Source organism: Lampris incognitus, chromosome 17, assembly GCF_029633865.1.
Source record: "Lampris incognitus isolate fLamInc1 chromosome 17, fLamInc1.hap2, whole genome shotgun sequence".
NCBI lineage: Eukaryota > Metazoa > Chordata > Actinopteri > Lampriformes > Lampridae > Lampris > Lampris incognitus.
Window position 1 is genome coordinate 10265606 of NC_079227.1, and position 14179 is coordinate 10279784.

Below are 14179 nucleotides of genomic sequence, written 5' to 3' on the forward strand. Positions count from 1 at the left end.
CAATCTGCAGTGGATTTTTTTCCTTTTCACGATTTTTGCCCTTTTTTTGCTAATTTAATGTTCTGCCTCCTAGAGGATTCAACTTGGTAAATTATTAACCTGAAAAAGTGCAATTCAAAGCTTGTATGAATAGGAACTGGCAGTTCTGGAGTTAGGCCATATGCACGTTCTTGTTGCACTAATTTCCGACGAGTCTTTCACAAAATCTTTTGCCGCCACTACTCATTTGCAAAGATGGCAAATTATTTCATTTAGGTCCTTCGGCTTGCCAATTGCTTCTGAGTTAAAACTAAAATTTTCGCAACAAGCTCTTCCATGACTGCATTCACTGGAAAATTGCTGGTGCGTGTTGGGGGTGTGACTATATCGGCAATTGCCGGTTGTTGGGCTGACAGTGGCCGGTAGGAAAATTTTGATATATCGTCCAACCCTATCCCCCCGTTACTAGCAGTCACATATTATTAGCAGCTATATAAATTTTTTTGGACCTGAAATTTAAACTCTGAACTTGGACTGTAATCTTTAAGAACGGACAAAATGACTATCGCTTTAAAGGAGGACCTCAAAGGGGATGGCTGGTATCTGCAGCTCAGACAGGGGATGAGTCTTCACTCTGAAGCCCATTCACTCTGAAGCCCACTAACAAACTGAGCACTGACAGAAGCAAATGACAAAGCCCATTAGCATTTCCTGGTAGGCTCTCTGAAATGATGGGTGATTGTTGGGGGGTGAGGGTTTGGCAAAATGTCAGGACCATAGAGAAAGGAGAAGCATTATGAGGATGATGAAATGTTCCCTGAATGCAATCTGCATCCTGTGACGCATTGCACAATAGGATACGGTCTTTGAGAAGTCATTGACTTCAGCACTGTTGGGGAAAAAAAGTTGGCACTTGACAAGCTTTCATCGCGCTAGATGACAAATGAATGATGTCCATTGCCCACGGAAACCGACTTGCAACACTACATGGCCAAAAGTATGTGGACCCCCTTCTAATTAGTGGGTTCAGCTAGTTTAGCCACACCCGTTGCTAACAGGTGCATAAAATGGCAGGATAATTAACCTGTAAAATGCAATTCAGAGCTTGTATGAATAGGAACCCACATCAAATTCAAAACCTTAATGCTCGCTTACAAAACAGCAACAAAAACGGCCCCTGCCTACCTGAACTCCCTCATTCAGGTCTACACTCGGTCCTGCTCACTACTCCACCACTACGGGGCCCAAAGTCACTAGCAAGACTCTTCTCTTCTGTAGTTCCCTGGTGGTGGAACGAGTTAACAAACTCCATTCGATCTGCTGAGTCCCTCGCCATCTTTAAGAAGAAGCTAAAGACCCTGCTCTTTCTCGAATACCCCCACACCTGACGGTATAAAAAAAATCGCTTCTATGCACTATATGTATTGCCTTTGTGCAATGTGTTGACACCTATGTCCTATCAGACTTTAACCTAGTTTTTTTGCCACTTACTTGCGTTGTTGTCTCCTGAATAGTTCCTTGCTTGTGTTGTATTAACTCTCAGATATACGTCACTTTGGATAAAATCGTCTGCTAAATGAAATTGTAAATTGTAAAATTGACAACACAGTGGCCCAGTGTTTAGCACTGTTGCCTCACAGGAAGAAGGTCCTGGGTTCGAACACCAGGCCGCCCCAAGTTCTTTCTGTGTGGAGTTTGCATGTCCTCGCCACGTTTCCATGGGTTTTCTCCGGGTGCTCCAGTTTCCTCCCACCATCACAGACATGTATATTCGGGTTAATACTGCTGTCTGTGTCCCTGACCAAGGCAATGGAAAGAAAAACTGGAGTTGGTCCCTGGGCACTGCACTGCAGCTGCCCACTGCTCCAATACTATGGGATAGGTTAAATGCAGAGGATGAATTTTGTTGTATGCTTGAAACTACCAAGTTCCAAACTGCCTCTGGAAGCAACGTCACAATAAGAACTGTCTGTTGAGCTTCATGAAATGGGTTTGCATAGTTGAGCACCTGCACAAAAGCCCATGATCCCCATGCGCAATGCCAAGTGTCAGCTGGAGAGGTGTAAAGCACACCACCACTGGACTCTGCAGCAATGGAAACACATTCTCTGGAGTGACAAATGATGATTTACTATCTGGCAGTCTGATGGACCAATCTGGGTTTGGCGGATGCCAGGAGAATGCTACCTGCCCAAAAGCATAAGCTGGAGAGGTGTAAAGCACACCGCCATTAGACTTTGCAGCAGTGGAAACATATTCTCTGGAGTGATGAATGACAATTTACTATCTGGCAGTCTGACAGACCAATCTGGGTTTGGCGGATGGCAGGAGAACACTACCTGCCCAAAAGCATAGTGCCAACTGTTATGGTTGGTGAAGGAGGAATAATGGTCTAGGGCTGTTTTTCATGGTTTGGGCTAGGCCCCTTGGTTCTAGTGAAGGGAAATCTTAATGCTACAGCATACAATGAGAGAGAATTGTGTGCTTCCAACTTTGTGGCCACAGTTTGGGAAAGGCCCTTTCCTGTTTCAGTATAACAGTGCCCCGATGCACAAAGCGAGATCCATAAAGACATGGTTTGGGGTGTTTGGTGTGGAAGAACTTGACTGGCCTGCACAAAGCCCTGACTCCAACCCCATCGAACACCTTTGGGATGAATTGGACCACTGACTGTGAGCCAGGCCTTGTCGCCCAACATTGGTGCCCAACCTCACTAATGCTCTTGTGGCTGAATGGGAGTGAATCCCCGCAGCCATGTTCCAAAATCTAGTGGAAAGCCTTCCCAGAAGAGTGGAGGCTGTTATAGCAGCAAAAGGGAGACTAGCTCCACATTAATGCCCATGGTTTTGGAGTGAGATGGTCAACAAGCACATATGGGTATGATGTTTCAAGCGTCCATATACTTCTGGCCATGTCCTGTACGTTGATAAAGCCTTGTAAATGTCGAAACTACTCTTAAAAATGACCCGATTCCAATACAATATCAAATGAGATCAAGGTCCAGAAAAGATAAAATAGACCTAAATTAAAGATTTTGTTGCTGCAATCCTGAATATTTACATTGAAAAAACTGTTTTTTGATACTGTCCATCACTGGCATATTTAAAACAATATCCAATCCACAAATGTCGAGACCATGAACACTTTTGTACTGTAGTTACTTATTTTAGGGGTTACCATCTGTTAGGACTTCCCTGGTAAACATAATACAGTGCATAAACTTTAACGTTTTCACTTTAGCCGCCAAATACAGAAGAGGAAGGTAGGTTAACAACGAGTTTGAAGAAGAAGCAAGACATGACATCGCTGTTGTCAACATGTTCCTTACATTGTGGCGTTAACATTACAGATCTATTAATATTGAACATGACACCGATGAAGGCCTAGCTAACACCCACCATCATTTTACCCACTATGATTTTCTTTCATAAATGCATTTACATAATAAATTAGCATTTTATATTGCAAGCTCTCTAGCTATTTTTGTTAAGTTCTAAGTGGCCAACACACTTGTTTGTAATGCAATAGTCTTTCCTATGTCCCCTAGCCATGTGAGCCATGTGTCCGTCTCCTCTTACCTCTCGGCAGAAGCTGACAATGTTCTCCCAGAGTTCCTTCGCTTCTCCCTCGTCGTTTCGCCGCCGGGCCTCCACATGCATGCTCTCCCTCCTTTTCAGAGGCTTGACTACCTTGCGCAGGGTGAGGTACTGCTGGGGTGTGTGGCACGCTGCACAATTCTTGGCTTTGACATCGTTCAGTAGCGTGCATGCCGGGCAGCCCCACTGCCCTGCCCTCTCCTGGAGAGAAGATGAGGAGGATGAAGAGGAAGTGGAGGAGGTGGTGCCTGAAGAAGATGAAGGAAAAACGCGGGCCTGCTTCCTTGCTTTATGACCCGATGAGGTGGAGGTGGTGCAGGAGCAGGATGCAGTGCCCGGCCCCAGCGGAAGGCCACACTGTTGGCAGCAGTGTGGCAAAGGTACCTGCTGTTCCTGGAAGCCGTGGAGTTTCGAGGAACCACAGGCTGAGCATTTGGCGGCTCCTGTTGGGTTGCGCAGGGTGCACTTGGAACATGCCCAGGTGCTGAAGTCTGGGCTAGAGGGACTCGCCGGGGTGAATCGGACTGCTTCACAACCAACTAAGTCAATGAGGTCGGCACCCACGCGTGACGAGCGACAGGCCTCACACTTGGACGCTCCACTCAGGTTAGGCAGTGAGCAGGTGGGGCATTTCCATGTAGAAGCTGCTGAGGAGGCAGAAGGGAGGTGATGAGGGTCCTCTTCTTCCAGGACACTGAGGCGCTTGTTGGGGTAGGAAGGCTCCTGGGGCTGGGCGTGCTTCGGCTTTGAGGGTCGGAGCTGTGGGCCGGGCTGGGGTGGTACGCTGGCTGTTGAGGGGGAGGTGGGGCTGGGGGCATTGGCATTTGGGTTTGGTGGCCGTCCTGTAGGGGGCACCTCTCTCCTGCTGCGCGGCACAGGGTTGTTCTGGAGAGAGGAGAAAGGGGTGAATGGGGAGGAGAGGGGTTGAGAGGGTGTGTGTGTAGGCTCCTGGGGTTCACTGGGAGGGGCAGCAGGGGGTGAATCGTCCGTCAAATCTACAAGGAGTGACGCTGCCCCTGCTGTGTGGACGGGAAACCCCAGCACAGGGGTTCGTACCTCAGGAACAACCAGTGCCTCCGGTGGGATTTTCGGCAGCGACAGTTTCCTTGGCCCCCCGCAGGCAGAGCATGACAGTGCCACAGGTGTGTTGTGGAGTGTGCAACGGGGACACGCCCACCCCAAGTGCTTCCCCTCTGCCCCGCCCACCTCCCCATTACTCTCTGATCTCCGCATCACCTCCTCCTTGGGTGGGTGCTGTCCACGTGGTTCCAGTAGAACCGTGGGAGTGACAGTGGGCACAGGGGGCTCGGGAGACCCGGGCAACAAGCCATTGGCAGTGGCAGCCACCGTGGTGGTTGGGGGGGTGAGGGTGGAGGGGGAAGGTCCAAAACCGCAGACTGAGCATGCCCCGGAGCCCTGGGGGTTGTTGAGGGTGCAGCGGGGGCAGGCCCAGCGCTGCTCCTCAGTGCTGCTCAGGCGTAGGATCTGGTTGAGGTCTGGTTTCTGACGTGGCGCCTCACAGATGGAGCAACGTGGGGCTGCCCCAGCGTTCAGGAAGGTGCAGCGGCCACATGACCACTCACTGCCTCGTACCGCCGTTGCCATGGAGCCAGGTGAATGGGAGTGGCTGGAAAACAGAGAAGCCAGCATTGAAACAAACTCACTGACACATCTTAAATCGACTTTTCTTACAGCCAGATAACAAGCAGAAATTTGGGGTATTTTAAAGAACGGAGTCATACGAAATCAGTTCCAGCTTCCAAAGAGCTATCCCATATTTGTGCTTTCTTCTTCTCCTTGTTCATTGTTTGCATATTCTTTATCACATTTCCATTGTGTAAAACTAATTTTAAGTGCTATGGTTAAGTGTTCCCAATAATGATGACTTAAAATAACTACCATTAACATTATATTATTTTCTTGTTACCTAATATCAACAATTCAACCCTAAGTCTTATGGAGAGATTCTTGAACTGAAAGAAAGAATCATTACTCAAGTGATTTGTCATTTTATAAACTCTGACCCTCATTTTTTTCCACTGTAGCAAGCCAAATTTTTGAATTATGCATTTATACTACTTGTTTTATCTGTGATGTAGTTTGTGAAAACTGCTAAACCCATGTAGAAACTATACCCCATATAAAAAACAAAGTAAAACCCAGTGAACTGCTACAGGCAGCCAGTGCCATTGTTCTGTCTTACTGATCCTTTCTACCAAATCATATTCAGCACCACACTGCTTAAAGAGGAAGAAAGAGCTAGAGAGAGAGAGAGAGAGAGAGAGAGAGAGAGAGAGAGGAGGAAGAATTCGAACAAGGAGGAAGGAAAGGTGAGCCAAATGGGGGGTGCAGAGTAACAGAGATGAAGAAAAAAAGTGATAGAGAAGTGAAAGAGAAAAAAATCCACCAACCAGAGTTCAGGGAGACAGATTGGAACAGAGGGTGAGAGAAGAGAGGGGGAAAAAAGTTTTCTAAGGCTGAGAGAAGAGCAATTGGAGGGAGGGAGGGGGAGAGAGAGAGAGAGAGAGAGAGAGAGAGAGAGAGAGAGAGAGAGAGAGCGCAAGAGACAGAAAGAGTAAAAGAAAGAGCGATTGCAAGAAGGAGAGAGATTAGCCAGTGCAGAGGGAAAATCAAATCTCCCTCCTGGGGCCATTGAGGGCAGTAAATCCATACACAATGCCCCTGTGATGAGAGCCAGGGAGACAGCGGCAGAGAGAGAGAGAGAGAGAGAGAGAGAGAGAGAGAGAGAGAGCAAGAGAGAGGGGGAGGGAGGGAGAAAGACAGAGAGAGAGAGAAAGAAGGGGGAGGGGGAGAGAGATACATATATGGCAGCACAGAGAGAAAAACAGCAGGAGAGAGGGAAAGAGACAGAGCGAGAGGAGAAATTTACCTCCTCAAGGCTAACACTTATTAGAATGAAAAAAAGAGAAAAAGCACACAGGATCTTTTCCACTTGATATTAGCACATCTGGTTCTGTCTCCTCACCGAATGTTAATGCGGGCCAGTTGGGGGCGACTAAAGGTCGCGTCAATCCCTGGCCCAAATGGGTTTTCAAATGAATGCCGAATGCCCGAGTCTATTAATTTTGGCAGTACTCACGAATTTGCCAGAGTTTTTAATGGCACATTTTTCAGCACGGTGAAATACAGACGGAGATGACGGGCCCTGGGATATGAAATAAGTGCGATGAAAAATTAATGAGTTTTGTGATAAATTGAAAGATAAAATTAAAGTTTATTGTGCAAGATTCCTAATTTTCTATCTCAATTCCAACCAAATTAATTTAACCTATCCTTTTTCATTCAACTTAAATGACATGGTAGTTTGTGGGGGTGTTGGGGGGGCGTAACATGCAAACACAGGATCTAGGTTTCCAAATCTAATCACGCTGCCTACATAAAATGACCCACCCAGTTAATTTTCCTGACCTTTACATAATCTGTGTTAAGATGGGCAATACAAAATGAGAAAGCAGTTTGAAATGAGCACTTATTTTATGTAATGAAGGTAAACCGTTTGTTATGTTACATTTCTCTATACTTTTTAATTATGTTTGATTCAAAAAACAAGACGTAATGAAATGGCTGTATGGCATGTATGGGTTTTTTTTTAAAACTTTTTTCTTTTAAATTCAAATATTCAAAATTCAAATTTACAACAATAAGGCCAACATTACAACTGAAAACTTTTCATCGTCTAGAACGAAAATGAGCAGACACCACAAGAGATGTAAAACATGTACACAAACCATACAAAAAGGCGCAAAATAAATCAATTCAGCAGAATAAAATGTAAAACAACCATGAAATAAATCAACTCGGCAGAATAAAACATAAAATAACAACACAATAACTAAATCGTAAATAAGGATGGACAAAAGGATTGTTAGTTTTTTAGATATTACGTTGGTCAGATCATTTTCTGGTAATCCATAGAGACCTTTGGCACATTTTGATTTCATTAATTTCCAGGACTTAATGTAGAGTTGAGTTTAATTATAGTAGCACATAAAGATGGGTAGAGTCTTAATAAGTTAGCCTTATGAATAAAAAAGTTGGCTAAAATAAGTAAATCATTGATCAGCAGGTCCAATCTTTTATCTTCTAATAACACACCAAAAATACTACTACTACTACTACCACTACTTTCAGCTGCTCCCGTTAGGGGTCGCCACAGCGGATCATCTGTTTCCATCTCTTCCTGTCCTCTGCATCTTCCACTGTCACACCAGCCGCCTGCATGTCTTCCCTCACCACATCCATAAACCTCCTCTTTGACCTTCCTCTTTTCCTCTTCCCTGGCAGCTCCATATTCAGCATCCTTCTCCCAATATACCCAGCATCTCTCCTCCACACATGTCCAAACCATCTCAATCTTGTCTCTCTTGCTTTTTCTCCAAACCGTCCAACCTGAGCGGTCCCTCTAATATACTCGTTCCTAATCTTGTCCTTCTTCATCACTCCCAATGAAAATCTTAGCATCTTCAACTCTGCCACCTCCAGCTCCACCTCCTGTCTTTTCATCAGTGCCACTGTCTCCAAACCATATAACATAGCTGGTCTCACAACCATCTTGTAAACCTTCCCTTTAACTCTTGCTGGTACCCTTCTGTCGCAAATCACTCCTGACCAAAAATAATACTACTATGATCTATAATATGCATTGTGGTTTTCTACTTAACCATTCCTTAAATTGTCCCCAGAACAATCTATCTATCTTATTTCTATAAGTGTTGTATGATGATGTCAGCCCATTTTGCCTCATTTGGTTAACTTAGTATTTAGAATAAAAAAGTGAGAAACTTCAGCTAACAGACACTGGTGCTCGACCAAAGGAGAGATTCTTAGCCTGCTAAAGTTAATGTAACGTTACCATTGTACACATACAGTGGAGAAATGTGAAAAATCAGTAAATCGCTATCTATTACTACTTGTGATTGTGAAGAAAGAATCTGTAGGAAAGGTGAAAAGGTTGAAAAGGTGAAAAGGGGTCAGCCCTGCATCTTCAGAAGCTTTTAAGCTAATTCAACTTGCCTACAGAGAGTGTGACCCAGGCTGAGGTTATAACTGCGTTAATCCGAACTACACTAAAGGGAAACAATCACGGTTTTCAACATTCTCATGTATGTAGCATCGTTACTCGCATTTTCTTATAAAACACAGCCTGTTTGGATGTAGCCCACTGAAGGTAGTGGCAAACCAGGAACTAAGGGTTGTAGTTTTCACATCATCACTTGTACACCAGCGATGTCACTGGTGGATGCTTCCCGCACAATTTCGGCAGCGTCTCAATGACACAAAGAAGACTGCTCAGTATTTTGTCTGTGAATAGTGTTATCCCTACAATATGTAATAATATGTTGAAAATAGTGATATTTCCCTTTAACCATATGTCACCAACATGGTGGATATATTTTAAAAGTGCCTAAATACAACATGAGGACCAACCTTTCTAGCAAAGATGGTACTTGAAGGAACAAACTCTGGCAGTTTACGAACCATGTTCTACTAATTTAACTAAACAGGGAATAGACCCAACAACCTGGAAGAAATAATGCCTTGCTCTGTCCTCTGAACTACACAGCAAATGGAATGGTGTATGTCTTGTGCTATGACTAGTGAAATTTTCAACTGAGTCAGTCACTGTAGAGAATGACGGTTGAAAATTTCACTAGTGACTTAAAAATGTGGCCTTTTCTAGTCTCCTCGATTCAGTTACCTCTCACTACCAGAGCTAGGTGACTAAAGAGGCCTACACCCTGGTTTAATAATAAGACATGTGCTCTTAACCAGGCCTGCAAGAGACTGGAATGTAAATGGCAAAAATCAAAATGGGAAGTTTTTTTTAAATTTATCTTGGCATGACTGCTTACTGAAATACAAGCGTGCTTTAGCTGCGGCAAAAGCAGCGTTATCCCTCTCACTTAATATTAATTAACATAATTCCAGACTTCTCTTTTGACACTGTAGCTAAACTTACTAAAAAGCAGCTGTCTACTGCTCACCATTCACGGCCCATGAGTTTCTAGGCTTTTTCTGCAATAAGATTTATGCAAAATTAATTCTTCAACTCCAACTACTCCTGCAGATGCTGTCTTACCAAATTCATATGTATGCAATGAGTCACCGATAGTCCCTGATATTACAGCTTTTGAGAATATCTCTCTTGATACTTTGACTAAGCTCATGTCAACTTTTAAACCAACTACTTGCCTACTTGACTCCTTACCAGCAATACTTTTTAAATACCTCTGGCCTTCCCTAGGACCTACAATTGTACACCTTGTTAATTCATCACTTACTACTGGCACTGTTCCCTGCAGTTTTAAGACAGCTGTGGTCAAACTTCTACTTAAGAAACCACACCTCGATCCAGGGTCTTTTAATAACTATCGACCAGCTCTAATCTTCCGTTCTTTTCTAAAGTACTAGAGAGTTATGTATCAAAAACTTTAGACCCATATAGCACAAAACCATCTATATGAACCTTTTCAATCGGTTTTAAGGGCCTGTCACGCCACTGAAACCACTCTGACCGGAGTGGTGAATGATCCTTTACTAGCTATGGACTCTGACTCCACTTCTGTGCTTCTACTGCTGGACCTCAGTGCAGCTTTTGACACCATTGATCACTGTATACTATTAGACAGAAGAAATTGTAATTTTGGTGTCTCTCTCTTAGCCTTCTCTTGGCTTAAGTCCTACTTATCTGGAAGAACATAATGTGTCTGCTACAATATTACATCAAAAATTTTTGACGTTAAATATGGCATACATCAGGGCTCAGTTTTTAGCCCTCTACTTTTCTCTCCTTATAGTATTTCACCTCTTGGCCAAATTATACACAGTCATAGAATAAATTTCCATTGCTATGCGGACGATACTCAGCTGTATAGGCACATACAGTACGATTATAATCACACTCAAATGACTATTTTAGAGGCCTGCTTGGCTGCTGTGAAAATCTGGGTGTACTAAATTACCTGCTTTTAAATTCAGATAAAACAGAGATGCTGATTGTTGGCCCTGCTAGACACAGACACCAATTTGATCAAGTAACAATAACAATTGACAACTCTGATTTCAAAAAGGGTGGAAACCAAAAATTTTGGTGTTATGTTTGATCCCAGCTTTTCTTCTGATAAGCACATTAAAGAAATCACCAAGACGGCTTTTTTCCCCCACTTATGTAACATTGCTAAAATTTGGTCTTTCCTGTCCATGGCTGATGCAGAGACTCTAATACATGCATTTGTTTCATCCAGTTGATTACTGTAATGCTCTGTTTTCAGGTCTGCCACATGCTAGTACTAGAAGTCTTCAGATGCTTCAAGATGCTGCAGCTAGAATCCTAACTGAAACTAGAAAATTTGACCATATTACACCAGTTCTTGCCACCCTTCATTGGCTTCCTATCCATGTTAGATCAGACTTCTAAGTGCTTCTGTTGACTTATGAAATCCTAAATGGGCTTGCCCCATCATAACTGTCTGATCTCCTTAAACCGTACATCTCCATTCCACCATTCCAACTCGAGATCTTTGTTCTTAAAGTACAGGGCTACCGTGTGTAACCAAAGTTAAAAAGAAGTCAGCTAGTAGCAGGGCCTTTTCCTACTGGGCCCCGTTCTTGTGGAAAAACCTGCCTGCTGCCATCAGACAATCAGTCTGTTGAGTCCTTTAAATCCAAATTTAAAACTCTTTTTTTTTTTGCCTTAACCTACAATTAGTTGCCTTTGAATTGAGTACTTCATGATCTGAACTGCATGGCGGGTCGGTTTCTGTCTCAATGAATTTACCAAGCACTGTTCTGCTTATGAGATTATAGCATATAGATTATTGACTATAACAAACTGTTCTCTTCTCTCACGTGTCTTCTCTCTCTCTCTGAATGTCTTCCCCTTTCTCTTCTCCTGTGTATGTGAATGGTGTGATGTGAGTCTCCCCTGTGTGCACGTACAGTCTGTCCTCTTGCCAGGTCTCCATGGTGATAGTAGTTGCCACCGGGACATTGCTCGGCATCGTCCTCATCATATTTCTTTTATACATCTTGTAAATTCATATCCTGTTTCAATGTTGTATCCTACTCTCACGCCTATGTGTGACTAATGTTTTTTCTTGTCTCTTCTCTCATGTATGTGAATGGCGCGATGTGAGTCTCCCCTTTTTGCATGTGTAGTCTGTCCTCCTGTTAGGTCTTCATAGTGATGGTGGTCACATGGCTGGGGTCCTGGGCTGTTCCGGTGACATCTGGACACTGCTTGGCATCCTCCTCATCATATTCTAATTCCATTATAATTCTGTTAACCTCTTTCAATGTTGTATTCTGTAAATTGTGTACACAAAACATTGCACTTCTGTCCATCGTGGGAGAGAAATCCCTCCTCTGTTGCTCTCCCTGAGGTTTCTTCCAATTTTTCTCCCTGTTAAAGGTTTTTTTAGGGAGCTGTTCCTTATCCGATACGAGGGTCTAAGGACAGGATGTTTTATTGCTGTATAGCCCGCTGAGGCAAATTTGTAATTTGTGATAATAGGCTGTACAAATAAAATTGCCTTGACTTGACTTGACTGTGACAAATGAAATCCATCAGACATGTGCATCAACATGCCACCAAGACAAACAAGTCTAATGAAGTCTTTGTAATCCTGATTGGATAACGGTTTAGGTCCTGCTCATTAAAAGGTGTTTACTTTTGGGTGAACATGGGTTGACACTGAGAGCGTGCCTTTATCGAGGTCCAGTGGGAACAGCACAGTTCACATCTCTGGAGACCATGGAGGTGGGGTTGGGTGGGGGATGCAATGGGGTGGCTTCTGAGCAAACCCATAAATGTCGCCGTCACTCAAACTGTTCATGTGTGAAGGCTGACACCAGGGTGGGCAGGAGGCGGAGAGCACAGGGGTAGCGAGAAGGTGTGTAGGCGCTAAGAGCCAGCGCGCTATGCTACACTGCTCGGGTGGCCTGGCGGCGGGTACGTCCCCTGGAGAACCAACTTCAGAGCTCGCAGGTCTAAGCACATCTGTTCCTGTTAATAATATACCATTATACCTCTCGGATGAAACGAGGGCACAGATACTGTGTCCGGCTTTTGAAACGAACATTCCTCGCTTGAGATTTTTTTTTTTTAAACCATAAAAGCTTCAATGTTGGAGAACTGCCTGTTGGGCAATTTCTAAACAGAAATAGTCTCTTATTTGTCAAAAAACGATTGAATAAATAAATGAAAGTAAAGTGATGTGCTGCTAGTTCTTTGTTGTTTTGGTATAAAAGCCATGACGAGAAAATGAATCAGCTCCCTGCAGGCTATGAGTGGTGCGTTTGTTTCGTTGTTTGGTGTGGCGCAGGGGAGCATGGCGAGGTCTGGTAAGAGTGACAGCTGGTTGGCCGGTGAGGGTCCCGCTCCTCCTCTCCACGGTGGCACCATGTGTCCTGGCTGGCTAATTGCCCTTAGTTCAACTCCATTAAACCCTTTCAAGCCGGAGCAAGGCATCGGAGCCCTGGGGAACTACTTAGAGACCTCCCCTGACTCCCGCTCTACTCCTTCTCCTTCCCTCCTCTCTCCTCCTCCTGTAAACTGGGACTTTTCTCCCCGAGGTGAGGAGGAGAGTCACTTTAATGGGGGGGAGAATTGCATGGGAGAGGATAGCTAATGCATTTCTTAAGGGTTTGTGTGTGTGTGTGTGTGTGTGTGTGTGTGTGTGTGTGTGTGTGTATGTATACACACATACAGGCTACCTCTTGTGTTATAAGCCTACATTTGTGGTTCTTTGTGTTATGTCAGAGTGTTTGTGCATGCATGTATGCATAATGTATGCCTGCTACTTGTGTGAGCAAATACACTCTGTTGTGCATGTCAATACTGGCCAACATTTCTACCAGGCTTTATGGTTGTTTGTTGGTGTGTGTTAGGGTTGTCATGATAAAATGTTTATCTCCGATACATATAGGGGGCGGCACGGTGGCGCAGTGGTTAGCGCGGCCGCCTCACAGCAAGAAGGTCCTGGGTTCGAGCCCTAGGGTAGTCCATCCTTAGGGGTTGTCCCGGGTCGTCCTCTGTGTGGAGTTTGCATGTTCTCCCCGTGTCTGCGTGGGTTTCCTCCAGGGGCGCCGGTTTCCTCCCACAGTCCAAAGACATGTAGGTCAGGTGAATCGGCCGTACTAAATTGTCCCTACGTGTGAATGTGTCGGCCCTGTGATGGCCTGGCAGCCTGTCCAGGGTGTCTCCCCGCCTGCCGCCCAATGACTGCTGGGATAGGCTCCAGCATCCCCGCGACCCTGAGAGCAGGATAAGCGGCTTGGATAATGGATGGATGGACAATAGCACTAGTACAAATTTGGCCATTTGATACCATTTTGCAAAATATAAAAACAACGCACAACTTCTATTAAGAGAAACACAAAAATAAGTTGTTTTTTTTTACAGTAAAACTATAAAGCTGTTTCCATGCTCATTGAAAATTCAACAGTGAAACAGAAACAGACATTTGTGCCTTTATCTCCCGCTCCGTGTGTGTGTGTGTGTGTGTGTGTGTGTGTGTGTGTGTGTGTGTGTGTGTGTGTGTGTCCAACAGGCTCTCATTCTAAGCCATTTTGACAACCTGACT

General features: G+C 44.4%; 1 protein-coding gene across 2 annotated transcripts in view; it reads right to left on the minus strand.

The window, feature by feature from the left end:
* The window catches only part of capn15 (calpain 15), a 97683-nt gene that overhangs the window by 55310 nt on the left and 28194 nt on the right, over window positions 1–14179 (minus strand). For both annotated transcript variants that reach the window (XM_056297721.1, XM_056297720.1), the window contains exon 2: window positions 3558–5202. In XM_056297721.1, coding sequence (XP_056153696.1) covers window positions 3558–5180 — 1623 coding nt within the window. In that variant the 5' untranslated portion in view covers window positions 5181–5202. The remainder of the gene's footprint in view (window positions 1–3557; window positions 5203–14179) is intronic.